This window comes from Mus musculus, chromosome 8, assembly GCF_000001635.26.
Source record: "Mus musculus strain C57BL/6J chromosome 8, GRCm38.p6 C57BL/6J".
In the NCBI taxonomy this organism is placed as follows: Eukaryota; Metazoa; Chordata; class Mammalia; order Rodentia; family Muridae; genus Mus; species Mus musculus.
Genome location: NC_000074.6, coordinates 71,144,966 through 71,163,721, shown reverse-complemented (window position 1 = coordinate 71,163,721; position 18,756 = coordinate 71,144,966). Strand labels below are relative to the sequence as shown.

Sequence of the window (18,756 nt, the reverse complement as noted above, 5' to 3'; positions counted from 1 at the left end):
AAAAATATTTAGGCTAGACTAGATTAAGAGAAAATCATGAAATGAGAAATGGGACATTGTTCTTCCAGTTGAAACTAAGCTTAATTCATTTTGTGCCAATTTTTCTACATTTTATATAAGATGATCATTAATATTGATGTAACCTCTTTTGGCAGTCTTTCTCCTCCATTGCTGGGGGCGGGCATAAAATGCACATTTTCCCATTTATAAATAAATGCCAGTTAAATTGCCACTGCTGTCCTTACCATAGTACCTGTGGAACTGCTTTATAGAAACACATTGGACCACTGAGTCACGTTCAAAAAATCATTAAAATGTCACTTATCATTCACACAGCACCTCACTCTAGGGCTACAGGTTATACAGAAACAAGTTTCCTAAACTCCAGCATCTCATAGTGATAAAGTAGACTCATACTGAATATGGAAGTATCTAAACAAAACACTACAGCATTTTAAGTGTTTGAATATGGCACAAAGAATATACATGTAAATTTCAAAAATAGAAAAAGAACTTATATGGAAGTATATAGTAATTGACTCTCTGCCTCTAGAAATGCTGGCTAACTGGGGAAGGACAGTTATTGTTTAACTAGATGAAGAACTTTCTACATACCCTTATAAGAATCAAATAGAAATGCTCTAATCTCTTCATAAGGCAAATTTGATGAACATAATTGCTAAATATCCACAATTTCTTCTCAGTCGAAACACAGACGAAAGAGAGAAACCAAAGAGAGGCTCTCATATATGATCCTGAAATAGGAGTGCCCAAGGGTAGATAAAACTTATGGGCATTCTGCTGAGGGTAAAGGCACTTTGGAGATTGCTGGATCATTGAAATATCTGGACTTACTAAATGGTATTCTGGTCTATTATCACAGTCACTTTTAAAAATCAGTCTAATGTGTATTCATTTCTGCAAACATTACTTTGTCAAACATCAAACTGCACTCAGTCTTCACTCCCTATGTCTCTTGAGTCCATTCTCAGATTTGGCCACTACTACCCATAAGGACTTACTGCTCACTTGCAATTGATAGAAAGATCCACATCTACAATATGGTTTTCTCTGAATCACATTTCCATATAAAACTGGGATATTAGACTACTGCTGAATTAAGACAATTCATAAGAAACTTGATTTCACAGAGAAGCATTTTACCTTGATACAGGAAGTATACCTGACATCTTCTGCTTTTGAACACCTAAAAACAACAATGGGAGGTTTGTCAGGGAGCCATTAGAATGCAAATATGCAACCTTCTTTCAACATTAGATGTGTGGCTGGATCTCTTGTTCATGGAGAAAAACCCCAGGCTAACTATCCAGTAAACTTTAGGGGATTCTCTGTCACCACCTCCAGTCTCACCATAAGGGCCCCAGCATACAGCAGCACATGAGACTGTCAGACCTCATGTGGATTCTGGGCATCCAAACTCTCATTCTCACACATGCATAGCAAGCACTTTATCCATTGGATCTTCCACCTAGCTATGGATCCTTTTCAGCTTTCATGCTGCATGAGAGATATCATCAGTAATATCAATATGGTTTGCTCTATAAATAATTATTCAGCTTGTGATTATAGAAAAATAAAGAGCTGAAATTGTCTTACACAGAGGCAAAGACAGTGTCAGGCTCTGAATGTTAAATTTTCTACAGATTAATATATGTAAAATGCACACATTCTTTTTTTAAGATTTCTTGTTTCTTTTTTTTTAATTAGATATTTCTTCATTTACATTTCCAATGCTACCCCAAAAGTCCCTCAAACACTCCACCCCCCCCACTTCCCTTCCCACCCATTCCTACTTCTTGGCTCTGGTGTTCCCCTGTACTGAGGCATATAAAGTTTGCACGACCAATGGGATTCTCTTCACATTGATGGCCGAATAGGCCATCTTCTGATACATATGCAGCTAGAGACATGAGCTCTGGGGGAGTACTGGTCAGTTCATATTGTTGTTTCACCTATAGGGTTGCAGACCCCTTTCGCTCCTTGGGTACTTTCTCTAGCTCCTCCATTGGGGGCCCTGTGATCCATCCAATAGCTGACTGTGAGCATCCACTTATGTGTTTGCTAGGCCCTGGCATAGTCTCACAAGAGACAGCTATATCAGGGTCCTCTCAGCAAAATCTTGCTAGTGTGTGCAATGTTGTCAGTGTTTGGAGGCTGATTATGGGATGGATTCCTGGGTATGGCAGTCTCTAGATGGTCCATCCTTTCGTCTCAGCTCCAATCTTTGTCTCTGTAACTCCTTCCATGGGTGTTTTGTTCCCAATTCTGAGAAGAAGCAAAGTGTCCACACGTTCGTCTTCATTCTTCTTGAGTTTCATGTGTTTTGCAAATTATATCTTATATCTTGGGTATTTTAATTTTCTGGGCTAATATACACTTATCAGTGAGTACATATCATGTGAGTTCTTTTGTGATTTGGTTACCTCTCTCAGGATGATGCCCTCCAGGTCCAACCATTTGCCTAGGAATTTCATAAATTCATTCTTTTTAATAGCTCATTATTACTCCATTGTGTAAATGTACCACATTTTCTGTATCCATTCCTCTGTTGAGGGGCATCTGGGTTTTTTCCAGCTTCTGGCTAGAAAATAAAGCTGCTATTAACATAGTTGAGCATGTGTCCTTCTTACCGGTTGGAACATCTTCTGGATATATGCCCAGGAGAGGTATTGCGGGATCTTCTGGTAGTACTATGTCCAATTTTCTAAGGAACCGCCAGATTGATTTCCAGAGTGGTTGCACAAGCTTGCAATCCCACCAACGATGGAGGAGTATTCCTATTTCTCCACATCCTCACCAGCATCTGCTGTCACCTGAATTTTTGATCTTAGCCATTCTGGCTGGTTTGAGGTGGAATCTCAGGGTTGTTTTGACTTGCATTTCCCTGATGATTAAGAATGCTGAACATTTTTTCAGGTGCTTCTCAGCCATTCGTTATTCCTCCGTTGAGAATTCTTTGTTTAGCTCTGAGCCCCATTTTTAATGGGGTTATTTGATTTTCTGGAGTCCACCTTCTTGAGTTCTTCATATATATATTGGATATTAGTCCCCTATCTGATTAAGGAGAGGTAAAAAGATACTTTACCAATCTGTTGGTGGCCTTTTTGTCTTATTGATGGTGTCTTTTTGACTTACAGAAGCTTTGCAATTTTATGAGGTCCCATTTGTTGATTCTCTATCTTACAGCACAAGCCATTGCTGTTTTATTCAGGAATGTTTCCCCTGTGCCCATATCTTCAAGGCTTTTCCCCACTTTCTCCTCTATAAGTTTCAGTGTCTCTGGTTTTATGTGGAGTTCCTTGATCCACTTAGATTTGACCTTAGTACAAGGAGATAGGAATGAATCAATTTGCATTCTTCTACATGATAACAACCAGTTGTGCCCTATATCTTTAGGGGATATAGGACTGTTTAGATCATTAACCTGATCCTGATTTAACTTTGGTACCTGGTATCTGTCTAGAAATTTGTCCATTTCATCCAGGTTTTCCAGTTTTGTTGAGTATAGCCTTTTGTAGAAGGATCTGATGGTGTTTTGGATTTCTTCAGGATCTGTTGTTATGTCTCCCTTTTCATTCCTGATTTTGTTAATTAGGATGCTGTCCCTCTGCCTTCTAGTGAGTCTGGGTAAGGGTTTATCTATCTTGTTGATTTTCTCAAAGAACCAGCTCCTCTTTGGTTGATTCTTTGAATAGTTCTTGTTTCTACTTGGTTGATTTCGCCCCTGAGTTTGATTATTTCCTGCTGTCTACTCCTCTTGGGTGAATTTGCTTCCTTTTGTTCTAGAGCTTTTAAGTGTGTTGTCAATCTGCTAGTGTGTGCTCTCTCTAGTTTCTTTTTGGAGGCACTCAGAGTTATGAGTTTCCCTCTTAGAAATGCTTTCATTGTGTCCCATAAGTTTGGGTATGTTGAGGTTTCATTTTCATTAAACTCTAAAAAGTATTTAATTTCTTTCTTTATTCCTTCCTTGACTAAGGTATCACTGAGTAGAGTGATTTTCAGTTTCCACGTGAATGTTGGCTTTCCATTATTTATGTTGTTATTGAAGATCAGCCCTAGTCCATGGTGATCTGATAGGATGCATGGGACAATTTCAATGTTTTTGTATCTGTTTAGGCCTGTTTTGTGACCAATTATATGGTTAATTTTGGAGAAGGTACCACAAGGTGCTGAAAAGAAAGTATATCCTTTTGTTTTAAGATTAAAATGTTCTGTAGATATCTGTTAAATCCATTTTTTTCATAACTTCTGTTAGTGTCACTGTGTCCCCGTTTAGTTTCTGTTTCCATAATCTGTCCATTGGTGAACGTGGTGTGTTGAAGTCTCCCACTATTATTGTGTGAGGTGCAATGTGTGCTTTGAGTTTTACTAAAGTTTCTTTAATGAATGTGGCTGCCCTTGCATTTGGAGCATCGATATTCAGAATTGAGAGTTCCTCTTGGAGGATTTTACCTTTGATGAGTATGAGGTGTCCCTTCTTGTCTTTTTTGATAACTTTGGGTAGGAAGTCGATTTTATTTGATATTAGAATGGCTACTCCAGCTTGTTTCTTCAGACCATTTGCTTGGAAAATTGTTTTCCAGCCTTTCACTCTGAGGTAGTGTCTGTCTTTTTCCCTGAGATGGGTTTCCTGTAAGCAGCAAAATGTTGGGTCCTTTTTGTGTAGCCAGTCTGTTAGTCTATGTCTTTTTATTGGGGAATTGAGTCCATTGATATTAAGAGATATTAAGGAAAAGTAATTGTTGCTTCCTATTATTTTTGTTGTTAGAGCTGGCATTCTGTTCTTGTGTCTGTCTTCTTTTTGTTTTGTTGAGGGATTACTTTCTTGCTTTTTCTAGGGCATAGTTTCCAACCTTGGATTGGTGTTTTCCCATTATTATCCTTTGAAGGCCTGGATTCATGGAGAGATAATGGGTGAATTTGGTTTTGTCATGAATACTTTGGTTTCTTCATCTATGGTAATTGAGAGTTTGGCTGGGTATAGTAGTCTGGGCTGGCATTTGTGATCTCTTAGTGTCTGTATAACATCTGTCCAGGATCTTCTGGCTTTCATAGTCTCTGGTGAAAAATCTGGTGTAATGCTGATAAGCCTGCCTTTATATGTTACTTGACCTTTTTCCCTTACTGCTTTTAATATTCTAACTTTATTTAGTGCATTTGTTGTTCTGATTATTATGTGTCCGGAGGAATTTCTTTTCTGGTCCAGTCTATTTTGAGTTCTGTAGGCTTCTTGTATGTTCATGGGCATCTCTTTCTTTAGGTTTGGGAAGTTTTCTTCTATAACTTGTTGAAGATGTTTGCTGGCTCTTTAAGTTGAGAATCTTCATTCTCATCTACTCCTATTATCTGTAGGTTTGGTCTTCTCATTGTGTCCTGGATTTCCTGGATGTTTTAAGTTAGGATCTTTTGAATTTTGTATTTTCTTTTATTGTTGTGCCGATGTTCTCTATGGAATCTTCTGCACCTGAGATTCTCTCTTCCATGTCTTGTATTCTGTTGCTGATGCTCACATCAATGTTTCCAGATTTCTTTCCTAGGTTTTCTATCTCCAGCATTGCCTCACTTTGGGTTTTCTTTGTGTCTACTTCCCTTTTTAGGCCTTGGATGGTTTTATTCAAATCCATCACCTGTTTGGTCTTGTTTTCCTGCAATTCTTTAAAGGATATTTGTGCTTCCTCTTTAGGGTCTTCTACCTGTTTAGCAGTGTTCTCCTGTATTTCTTTAAGTGAGTTATTAAAGTCCTTCTTGATGTCGTCTACCATCATCAGGAGATATGCTTTTAAATCAGGGACTATCTTTTCCGGTGTGTTGGGGTGCCCAGGACTGGGTGGGGTGGGAGTGCTGTGTTCTGATGATGGTGAGTGGTCTTGGTTTCTGTTAGTAAGATTTTTATGTTTGCCTTTCGCCATCTGGTAATCTCTGGAGTTAGTTGTTGTAGTTGTCTCTGGTTCGAGCTTGTTCCTCAGGTGATTATGTTAGCCTCTATCAGCAGACCTGGGAGACTAGCTCTCTCCTGAATTTCAGTGTTCAGAGTACTCTCTGCAGGCAAGCTCTCCTCTTGCAGGGAAGGTGCCCATATATCTGGTGTTCGAACCTGCCTCCTGGCAGAAGTTGTGATCCACTTACCAGAGGTCTTAAGATCCCATGGAGGGTCCTGTGGGTACCTTGCAGGTGTCCGCAGACTCTGTGCCCAAGGTACTCTAGTGTTGGCATGGACCAGAAGGGAACTTCCAAGTCTTTATTATTATTATTATTATTATTATTATTATTAGGTATTTTCCTTATTTACATTTCCAATGCTATCCCAAAAGTCCCCCATATCCTCCCCCACCCACTCCCCTACCCACCCACTCCCACTTTTTGGCCCTGGCGTTCCCCTGTACTGGGGCATATAAAGTTTGCATGTCCAATGGGCCTCTCTTTCCAGTGATGGCCGACTAGGCAAATCTTTTGATACATATGCAGTTAGAGTCAAAAGCACTGGGGTACTGATTAGTTCATAATGTTGTTCCACCTATAGGGTTGCAGATCCCTTTAGCTCCTTGGGTACTCTCTAGCTCCTCCATTGGGGGACCTGTGATCCATCCAATAGCTGACTGTGAGCATCCACTTATGTGTTTGCTAGGCCCCGGCATAGTCTCACAAGAGACAGCTATATCAGGGTCCTTTCAGCAAAATCTTGCTAGTGTATGCAATGGTGTCAGCGTTTGGAAGCTGATTATGGGATGGATCCCCAGATATGGAAGTCTCTAGATGGTCCATCCTTTCGTCACAGCTCCAGACTTTGTCTCTGTAACTCCTTCCATGGGTGTTTTGTTCTCAATTCTAAGAAGGGGCAAAGTGTCTACACTTTGGTCTTCGTTCTTCTTGAGTTTCATGTGGTTCGCAAATTGTATCTTGGGTGTTCTAAGTTTCTGGGCTAATATCCACTTATCAGTGAGTACATATCATGTGAGTTCTTTTGTGAAGGGTTACCTCACTCAGAATGATGCCCTCCAGGTCCATCCATTTGCCTAGGAATTTCATAAATTCATTCTTTTTAATAGCTGAGTAGTACTCCATTGTGTAAATGTATCACATTTTCTGTATCCATTCCTCTGTTGAGGGGCATCTGGGTTCTTTCCAGCTTCTGGCTATTATAAATAAGGCTGCTATTAACATAGTTGAGCATGTGTCCATCTTACCGGTTGGAACATCTTCTTGATATATGCCCAGGAGAGGTATTGCAGAATCCTCCGGTAGTACTATGTCCAATTTTCTGAGGAACTGCCAGACAGATTTGTTTCATCACTTCTGTTAGTTTCACTGTATCCCTGTTTATTTTCTGTTTCCACGATCTGTCCATTGGTGAACGTGGTGTGTTGAAGTCTCCCATCTTTATTGTGTGAGGTGCAATGTGTGCTTTGAGTTTTACTAAAGTTTCTTTAATGAATGTGGCTGCCCTTGCTTTTGGAGCATAGATATTTAGAATTGAGAGTTCCTCTTGGAGGATTTTACCTTTGATGAGTATGAAGTGTCCCTCCTTGTGTTTTTTGATAACTTTGGGTTGGAAGTCGATTTTATTTGATATTAGAATGGCTACTCCAGCTTGTTTTTTCAGACCATTTGCTTGGAAAATTGTTTTCCAGCCTTTCACTCTAAGGTAGTGTCTGTCTTTTTCCCTGAGATGGGTTTCCTGTAAGCAGCAAAATGTTGGGTCCTGTTTGTGTAGCCAGTCTGTTAGTCTATGTCTTTTTATTGGGGAATTGAGTCCATTGATATTAAGAGATATTAAGGAAAAGTAATTGTTGCTTCCTATTATTTTTGTTGTTAGAGTTGGCATTCTGTTCTTGTGGCTGTCTTCTTTTTGGTTTGCTGAAGGATTACTTTCTTGCATTTTCTAGGGCATGGTTTCTGTCCTTGTATTGTTTTTTTTTTCTGTTATTATCCTTTGAAGGGCTGGATTCATGGAAAGATAATGTGTGAATTTGGTTTCATTGTGGAATACTTTGGTTTCTCCATCTATGGTAATTGAGAGTTTGGCTGGGTATAGTAGCCTAGGCTGGCATTTGAGTTCTCTTAATTTCTGTATAACATCTGTCCAGGATCTTCTGGCTTTCATAGTCTCTGGTGAAAAGTCTGGTGTAATGCTGATAGGCCTGCCTTTATATGTTTACTTGACCTTTTCCCTTACTGCTTTTAATATTCTATCTTTATTTAGTGCATTTGTTGTTCTGATTATTATGTGTCAGGAGGAATTTCTTTTCTGGTCCAGTCTATTTGGAGTTCTGTAGGCTTCTTGTATGTTCATGGGCATCTCTTTCTTTAGGTTTGGGAAGTTTTCTCCTATAATTTTGTTGAAGATATTTGCTGGCCCTTTAAGTTGAAAATATTCATTCTCATTTACTCCTATTATCTGTAGGTTTGGTCTTCTCATTGTATCCCTGATTTCCTGGATGTTTTGAGGTAGGATCTTTTTGCATTTTGCATTTTCTTTGATTGTTGTACCGATGTTCTCTATGGAATCTTTTGCACCTGAGATTCTCTCTTCTATCTTTTGTATTCTGTTGCTGATGCTCACATCAATGGTTCCAAATTTCTTTCCTAGGGTTTCTATCTCCAGCATTGCCTCACTTTGGGTTTTCTTTATTGTGTCTACTTCTCTTTTTAGGTCTAGTATGGTTTTGTTCATTTCCATTTCCTGTTGGATGTGTTTTCCTGTTTTTCTTTAAGGACTTTCCCCTCTTTGGTTGTGTTTTTCTGTTTTCCTTTAAGGACTTGTAATTCTTTACCAATGTTCTCCTATATTTCTTTAAGTGAGTTATTAAAGTCCTTCTTGATGTCCTCTACCATCATCATGAGATATGCTTTTAAATCTGGGTCTAGCTTTCCGGGTGTATTGGGGTACCCAGGTCTTGCTGAGGTGGGAGTGCTGGGTTCTGATGATGGGGAGTGGTCTTGGTTTCTGTTAGTAAGATTCTTACGTTTGCCTTTTGTGATCTGGTAATCTCTTGAGTTAGTTGTTATAATTGTCTCTGGTTGTTCCTCTTGTGATTCTGTTAGCCTCTATCAGCAGACCTGGAAGATTAGCTCTCACCTGAGTTACAGTGGTTAGAGCACTCTCTGAAGGCATGCTCTCCTCTTGCATGGAAGGTGGACAGATATCTGGCATTCCGTCCTCCCTCCTGGCAGAAAATGAAGGCCTGAAACAGGGCTTATCCCAGAATCTGTGTAGCTTCTGTAGTCAACACTTTCACCTATGCAGATTAATCTGGGCAGGATCCGGGAACCAAGATGTCTCCCCCCAGATGCTGTGGCAAAGGCCTCCTGGGTGGGCCGGACACCTCTCCTCTTTCAAGGATGGTGCCCAGATGTCTGGAGCCCAAAATGTGGTCTGCCCCAGAAGCTCTGTGGCTTCTGCCTATCCCAGAAGCTGTTAGCCCCTACAGTTCACACTCACCTGTACAAACCATTCTTGGAATCCAGGAAACCAAGTGATGTTCTTCTAGTAATTTTCTCAATAACTACAAAAGAGGAAGGCAAAATTTGTCATTAAACAATGGTAGCCAGTGCTGAGGCTAATATTTTTGTGACCTGATATGCTTTGACACCATTTACGAAAAGCCTTTAAGGTGAATATTGATTTGTAAGAATAAATATATTAGAACTCTTCCTTTCCACATTCTTATATTTTTAAAATTCGAAGAGAAAATTTTATCCAAAGTTACTATTTATAATAAATTGTGCAAAATACCTAAGATCCTGAGCCCTATCAGACACAAAAAGTGTCATCTTAGCCTGAAGTGTTATCCCACAGTGAATTGTGTTGCCATTGCTGCTTTCTGTCTCTGCCCTAGGGATGCTGGCACAACTCTAAGTGAGCGAACTCATCTTGGACAGAAATGAAGGGACTTCTCCAAGTATTGACTTGAACTTCCTTCACTGAGGGGGATACCCATTCCTAGCACAGGGAAGCTCAGTCTATGGCTCTGCAACATAGCCCAATACAGGAGACCCAAAGCCCTTTGCAAAGGATTTCCAGCTGCAAGTGTGACAAAGCTCTAGAGAGATCAGTGTGTTACTCTACTCTAGATCTTCTGAGGAAGATGCTAAAGGCCCTCAGTTCTAGCACTGGTGCCTAGCTCATTTGCAATGCAAAGAAGCTCAGCATAAACTTCCATTGCCTCCCATGGCATGAGCTGCTGGAAAGACCCCCTTAGTAGCTATGCAAACTGAAGTATTACTCCAGAGAGAAGCATGGAAGACACAATGAAGCAGTAATTCCAAGGGAGTAATGCCTCACATGAAACGGTTTTTTTATTTATTTCTGCATATAAACCATTGAGTGACTCAGGTTTCACTGTATGGAAAAAGCCTGCTCAGCAAACAAGCTAACAAATGAACAATTCTTGTTTACTTCCTTTGCAATATGTAAAAGTCCACTGTATCCTGCTGGGCATTGCTCATGGCCATAGCACAGCCTTTGTCCCACCAAGAAATGGGCTGAGAAAGTGGACCTCTCGTGGCCCTTATACTACACATGTATGGGGCCTCTGTCAATCCTCATCACCACAAGAAAACTCTAATGCTGAAATAACTTAAAAGAAACTCACCCACATTACACTAATAGCATTTGATCCCATGCTTATGTGAAGACAGCCATTTAGATTCCTCTACACTATTCTCTGGCTGGTGTTTTCCAAAGGCAAAGTAGGTGGGAGAGATGCTGTGGTTACAGTTGCTGAAAAAATGTTTTATTTCTCCCACTGTAAGAATCATATTCAGACTGAACCAATGGGCCCTTCCATGCCGTGCACTACAGGATGATAGGATTTTCTCAACCTTCCTTCTACTGTGGCAGTTTTTTCTGCAAATTATGTCTTGTAGCATGTAAACCAAGTATCACTATAAATTTGGTAACTAATAGAACTACAGGGAAAAGGTGCTGTCAGAGTAGCCCATATGGAGGCTGTTGCATAGAATACTGAGAATGGCAGTTTTCATTCTATAGCACTACCTACAAAACTCACACACCATTCAGTTTTTTAAAAGTTCCTAATTGAGCCAGTTATTTATTGTATCAGGATATTCACATTAAATGGAAGACAAATAAAAATAACCAGAAGATAACGTATGAATTATCAAATAAGTGGAAATTCAGAAATCCTATGAAGGAAAAAAAATTCCGAGTGCCGTACTGACATTAAGTCCTCAAAACATAGTGAAAGTAATTAAATACTCTATTTTTGTTTGCTTAACATGACCACATTTTATGGACACCGATACACATACAACAATATGTAGTCAGTAATATATATCAATTATAAAAATTAAGTAAAAATCCATTTCATACCAAAGTCAACTTGCTGTTATTTAACTAGAGAGGATCTACACTGTGGAATAGGTGAAAAATCTTTTTACTTATAAAAAGACACTACATATATCCGTAGTTCATTTTAAATAAACAAACATATTTCAGGTGATACAATTTTAAATTTCTTAGAAACAATTCCTAAAAATGTTTGACAGCAAATTAAGAAAGGATATAACTACTATTGGCATATCTGATTTCCTTAGTTTCTATTCTAGCAGGAACAAAACTCTTTTTATGATTGGGATAGAATCAATAGAGTACTTACTCTTAAACTTACCTGTATTATACTGGACAGAGTTTTTCAAGATGGATTTAAGCTGTCCTGGTGGTCTTGCTCCACTGTGGCATATTTTAAGAGTGTTATTTTAATTTCATATAAAACAGTAATCAAAGACTTTGAATTCTTTGTTGTTTGATTTCCTAATTTATGTTACATTACAAATCAATAAAAACTATTAACTTGTTCTTTAACCAGTTCATTACGTTTGGGGACACTTTCCTTACAACTTCTCCTCATGTGGAAGAAAGGGAAGAATTTAGCCCACAAAATATAGCCCAACAAAACTACACACAGATACAGACAAGCATGCATGCACACACGCACACTCACTGATACCTCGTCTGACTTTGTTATGATACAGACAGATTTTTTTTTTTTTAATCAGTTGACTCAATGTCAGTCCTTGCCCCTGGAACAGCAAAGTACTTCTCTCATGATACTTTGTGCACATTTCATTGACTATGATGTTACCACACAAGTGGATGTTTTGTGGACCATCAAATAGATTTCAGGAACTCTAACCAACCCACCAGAGCTTTCATAATGTTCAAGCTGCCCCTTCTTATCTCATGCATGACTGAATCCTGATATCACAGTCTGCTTGTTTCTATGCCAAACAAGCATTTCTAGGAAAATAATAAGAGAGTAACAAGAGCAAAGAACAATAAAATTTAGTTGACACTTTCAGTTTTACTGTGGAACTGTTTAGAACTAAAAAGAAGTCAACATATGTATTTTTCAAGGAGTCTCTGAAGAGCTTTAAGTCCTGAAATTTTTTGAATCTTCACTTTCCACATTACCTTTGGATTCAGTAAGCTATTTAATAATGTTTAGAAAATGTTTTGTTGATACATAGCACAAATAAAGAGGACAATATAGTTGTCCTCTCTTGTGGAAGTAATGAATCCTAATGTGCACAGAATTAGCTCGAAATACAACTTTTAGTTTTCTATCAAGCTGTGTCTAACCTAGCATCCTGGACAGGAGTGGATGGGCCTTCACCTCTATGGTCATGTCCAACTGATGTGTAAGACAAAAGCCTCCTTTGTAGAAAGATAACTATTAGATACACTGTCATTCAGATAATGTACTGAGAGTTAAAGGATTCATTACTATGGAAAACAGATCACGTGAACAGATCATTGATGGATGGAGCATTCTGGAAAACATGGGTGTCTTCCAACAGCTATGAAAGATGCTACCCCTGACAAAAAAGTCCTTTGCATGTAAAGTTCTGTCAGAAGTGGAAAGAAATTTGTTGGCATCCTGTAGTGATGACTGACAACTGAGAAGCATCCAGAATTATGTAAACTCTCAGACAAGAGAAATGTCTGAAATGATAGCTACTAGTGTGGGTCTTAGTTCACAAATTGAATTCAGTAAGGCTTTGAAAAGCCAATGAATCTTAAATGGACATCCATGTGCATAGCTAATCCCAGCAGGCTCTTTTTCCAAACTGCAGAGTTGGTTCTTGGAAATGGTGGGTGAATACAGTGTTCATGTTCCTATGAACTAAACTGAGCAAGTTTCCAAGCTAAAAAATATATTCATAATATTGTGGGACTTGTAAGACACAGGTCTCAAAGTACTCACAACAAGAATTTGCTTCTTATCTTTGAATTTACCTACTATTAAGGAATTGTTAAACCTTACCAGGACAAAGGCCTTTCCTCTTCAAAATATAAGACTTCTGAAAAGAAAAACCAAATATGTTTTATTACAACTATAGAAAAACATTACATATAAAAGCAATCAGACTCATTGTTAGTATCAATTTCTATGAGACCAATCTAGAGACTATTCAAGAGTAAATATTCATTTTTAGCGAATTACTTTGCATAGACCCATTCATTCCCTGTATATTTCAAATTGAAGATGACAATAATTTATCAAACATTAATGCCTAAAAATAAATACACATACACATTTCTGATGATCCTCAATGAACTCTCTCAGCCTGATAGAGAGCACAATCCTGACCAGAATAAACAACTGTTTCAAAAATAACTTCTTGTGATTCTTTTTAACTCTAGGCTAATGGTTCTGGAAAGAATTATAGATTGAGTCTGGTGGCACGTAATTTGAATCTCAACCCTTAGGAGGCAAAAACAGATGGAGAAACTGTGACTCCCTGGACAAACAGAGCTACATTTAGTGAGCCCGTGTCTCAACCCCACTCCTAAAAAGAGTAAAACCCAGAGTTGATCTGCAAGTTGTTCTCCCCTGTGTGCCATTCTTTGGCTACAATTAAACCCAAATTAAGCAGGCCTACTGCACCAGGAGCATCTAATGCTCTTCCCAGTTTCTTGGAGACATACACTGTTTCCTGATTTCCAATGTCCAGGCAAAGGCAGCCCACCTCAGGACTCCTGTGCAAAAAACTCCCAGGGATAACCAGGTAGCTAAAGGCCAGCATAAGAACACAGTCAAGTAGAACTAAATCAATATGACACATCCAGAGCCCAGGTATTCTACTATTACAAGCTCTGGACATCCTAACACAATCAAAGCAAAATAAAATGTCTTTTAATCCAATCTTATGAAGATGATAGAGGAAAGTACCCAAGGAGCTGGGGGGATCTGCAACCCTATAGGTGGAACAACAATATGAACTAACCAGTACCCCACCAGAGCTCATGTCTCTAGCTGCATATGTATCAGAAGATGGCCTAGTCAGCCATCAGTGGAAAGAGAGGCCCATTGGTTGTGCAAACTTTATATGCTTCAGTACAGGGGAACGCCAGGGCCAAGAAGTGGGAGTAGGTGGGTGGGAAGTGGGTGTGGGAGGGTGTGGGGGACTTTTGGGATCGCATTGGAAATGTAAATGAAATAAATACCTAATAATAAAAAAATAAAAATTAAAAAAAACGATGAATTTATGAAATTCCTAGACAAATGGATGTATTTGGAGGATAACATCCTGAGTGAGGTAACCCAATCACAAAAGAACTCACATGATATATACTCACTGATAAGTGGCTATTAGCCCAGAAACTTAGAACACTCAAGATACAATTTGCAAAACACATGAAACTCAAGAAAAACAAAGACCAAAGTGTGGACACTTAGCCCCTTCTTAGAATTGGAAACAAAATACCCATGGAAGGAGTTACAGAGACAAAGTCTGGAGCTGAGACAAAAGGATGGACCATCCAGAGACTGCCATACCTGGGGATCCATCCCATAATCAACCACCAAAAGCAGACACTATTGCATACGCCAGCAAAATTTTGCTGAAAGGACCCTGATATAGCTGTCTCTTGTGAGGCTATGCCAGTGCTTGGCAAACACAGAAGTGGATGCTTACTGTCAGCCATTGGATGGAACACAGGGCCCCCAATGGAGGAGCTAGAGAAAGTACCCAGGAGCTGAAGGGGTCTGCAGCCCTATAGGTGGAACAACAATAGGAACTAACCAGTACCCCCAGAGCTCGTGTCTCTAGCTGCATATGTATCAGAAGATGGCCTAGACAGCCATCATTGGGAAGAGAGGCCTCTTGCTCTTGCAAACTTTATATGCCCCAGTACAGGGGAACACTAGGGCCAAGAAGTGGGAGTGGGTGGGTAGGGGAGCAGCAGGAGGGGAAGGTATGGGGACTCTCCGGACAGCATTTGAAATGTAAATGAAGAAAATACTTCATAAAAAATTGGAAAATAAAAAAAAAAGGAATTGACTAATGGGACCTCATAAAATTGCAAAGCGTCTGTAAGGCAAAGGACACTGTCAATAGGACAACACGGCAACCAACAGACTGGGAAAAGATCTTTACTAATTCTACAGCTGATAGAGGGCTACTATCCAATGTATACTAAGAACTCAAGATGTTAGACTCGTGAGAACTCTTCAGAATGGCTAAGATCAGAAACTCAAGTGAGAGCAGATGGTGAGGATGTGAAGAAAGAGAAACATTCCACCATCGCTGGTGGGATTGCAAGCTGGTACACCCACTCTGGAAATCAGTTTGGTGATTCCTCAGAAAATTGGACATAGTACTAATCAGAGGACCCAGCAATATCACTCCTGTGTATATACCCAGAAGATGCTCCAACACGTAATAAGGACACATGCTCCATTATGCTCATAGCAGTCTTATTTATAATAGCCAGAAGCTGGAAAGAACCCAGATGTCCTTCAAAAGAGAAATGGATACAGAAAATGTGGTACATTTACACAATGGAGTACTACTCAGCTATTAAAAACGATGAATTCATGAAGTTCTTAGGCAAATGAATGGAACTAGTAAATATTATCCTGAGTGAGGTAACCCAATCACAAAAGAACACACATGGTATGCACTCACTGATAAGTGGATATTAGCCCAGAAGTTCAGATACAATTCACAGAATACATGAAGCTCAAGAGAATGAAGACCACAGTGTGACTACTTCGGTTCTTCCTAGAAGGGGGGGTCAAAATACCCATGAGAGGAGATACAGAGACAATGTTTGGAGCAAAACTGAAGGAAAGGCCATCCAGTGACTGTCCCACCTGGGGATCCATCCCATATACAGTTACCAAACCCAGACACTATTGTGGATGCCAACAAGTGCTTGCTGACAGGAGCCTGATAGAGCTGCCTCCTGAGAGGCTTTGCCAGTGCCTGACAAATACAGAGGTAAATGCACACAGCCAACCATTGGACTGAGCACAGGGTCTCCAATGGAGAAGCTAGAGAAAGGACACAAGGAGCTGAAGTGGTTTGCAGCTCCATAGGAGGAACAAAAATATGAACCAACCAGTAACTCCAGAGCTCCCAGGGACTAAACCACCAACCAAAGAGTACACATGGTGGGACCCATGGCTCCAGCTGCATATGTAACAGAGAATGGACTTGTGGGACATCAAGGAGAGGAGAGGCCTTTGGTCTTGTGATCGGCACCAGTGTAGGGGAATGCCAGGACAGGGGGGAGTCAGTGGGTTAGTGGGCAAGGGGGAGGAGGGATGGAATTGGGGTGGTGGTGGTGGAGGGGAAATGAAAAAAGGGGATAAAATTTGAAATGCAGATAAAGAAAATAAATAAGTAAATTAAAAAATAAAGTGAATAAGTGAAAAAAATTAGATTAAATTAAAAAAAATAAGAATTATAGTCCTGAGACACGGCTCAGCAGGTAAGCACACTCAGTGCTCTTCCAGAGGACTGCAGTTCAGTTCTCAGTACTGTCTCTAAAACTCCAACTCCAACTCTAGGAGAATGTCTTCCTCGGGTTTCAAGGGTCACATGTGCCCATAGAATTTTAAAAATAAAAATTATTCTTTAAAAATGGCAAAAGAGAATGTGGTCGGTGTATACGATGAAATTCTATTCACCTATTAATAGTAAAGACAATGAATTTTGCAGGCAGATGGATAGAACTTGAGAATATCATCCTGAATGAAGTAACCCAGACCCCGAAAACATGGATGGTTTGTACTCACTTATAAATGGATATTAGTAATAAAGTAGAGGATAACCATACTATACTCCACAGACTAAAAGGAGATAAACAAGAGTTAAGGACCAAACAAGGTTGTTTGAACCTGACTTAGAACAGAGAATAAAGTAGTCATAGGAGCAAAATGGAAGGAGAAACTAGGTGGGAATGGGGATTGTCAGGGAAATGGGGTGTTTCAGTATCAGATGTAGGGAGACACGGGCGAGATGACATGATGGCCATGAGAATGAATGGATATCTGCAGTTGGCAGGATGGGGGCTTGGGACAAAATTCACATGTTTGTCACATTGCACGCTGAAAAACACCTTTAATAAAATCAAACACCCCTTCATGTTGAAAGTCTTGGAGATTTCAGTGATAAAATTTGCACATCTAACCAAAATAAAGGTAATATATTCTTACCCGCGTTCTCGCGACCGGCCAGGAAGAACGCAGCAAACCGGAATCTTCTGCGGCAAAGCTTTATTGCTTACATCTTCAGGAGCCAGAGTGCAAGAGAGCAAGAGCTCTATTGCTTACATCTTTAGGAACCAGAGCGCAAGAGCGCAAGAGTGCAAGAGCAAAAGCAAGAGTGCAAGAGTGCAAGAGCTCTATTGCTTACATCTTTAGGAGCCAGAGCGCAAGAGCGCAAGAGCCAGAGCAAGAGTGCAAGAGTGCAAGAGCTCTATTGCTTACATCTTTAGGAGCCAGAGCGCAAGAGCGCAAGAGCAAAAGCAAGAGTGCAAAAGGGCAAATGGCGAAACCCCGTCCCTTTTAAGGAGAATTATTCTCCGCCTAGGACGTATTACTCCCTGATTGGCTGCAGCCCATCGGCCAAGTTGTCGTCACGGGGAAGGCAGAGCACATGGGGTGGAGAACTACCCTTGGCACATGCGCAGATTATTTGTTTACCACTAAGAACACAGGATGTCAGCGCCATCTTGCAACGGCGAATGTGAGGGCGGCTCCCCACAATATATGACAAGCCAATAGCCAACAACTTAAATGGAGAGAAACTGAAGAGACTAAACAAGGCTGCCCACATATATAAGAGACCTCAAACAATCTACCAAAGAATGCCTACACCAAAGGTGGTAAACCCCTACAGCAAAATGGCTGTATAAAAAAATTGACCCAAAGAAATCAGTAGCCCTCCTTGATACAAAAGATAAAAGGGACAAGAAACAAAACCCTTCACAACAGCCACAGACAATCTAAAATATCTCAGGATAACTCTAACCAACCTACTGAAAGACATGTCTACCAAAAACTTCAATTCCCTGAAAAAGAAGTTGAAGAAAACATCTGAAGATGGAAAGATCTCCTGTGCTCATGGATGGACAAGGTTAACACAGTGAAAATGACCACTTTACCAAAACCATCTTCAGATTCAATACATTTCACATCAAAATTCCAACACAATTACTTACAGAATGTGAAACAGCAATTCTTAGCTTTCTATCAAAAACAAAAAAATGCAAGATAACTAGATATAATAAAATAATTCCTGGATGTATCATCATCCCTGATCTCAAGACGTACCACAGAGCAATCAGAATAAAAACTGCATGGTATAACTACATGGAAACGAACAAGTTGATCAGTGGAATCAAATCGAAGACCCAAAAATAAGTTCACACACCCGCCAACACTTGATTTTGACATAAAAGTCATACGATGGAAAAAAGAA

The 18,756-nt window shown here is 39.8% G+C and overlaps 1 protein-coding gene across 6 annotated transcripts in view; it reads right to left on the bottom strand.

Moving 5' to 3' along the window:
* The window catches only part of Gm7827 (predicted gene 7827), a 79,756-nt gene that overhangs the window by 7,735 nt on the left and 53,265 nt on the right, over positions 1-18,756 (bottom strand). For all 6 annotated transcript variants that reach the window (XM_017312935.2, XM_017312932.2, XM_017312933.2 and 3 more), the window contains 4 exons: positions 13,308-13,344; positions 11,652-11,713; positions 9,461-9,524; positions 1,165-1,207 (listed from right to left, as the gene is read on the bottom strand). In XM_017312935.2, coding sequence (XP_017168424.1) covers positions 1,165-1,207; positions 9,461-9,524; positions 11,652-11,713; positions 13,308-13,344 — 206 coding nt within the window. The remainder of the gene's footprint in view (positions 1-1,164; positions 1,208-9,460; positions 9,525-11,651; positions 11,714-13,307; positions 13,345-18,756) is intronic.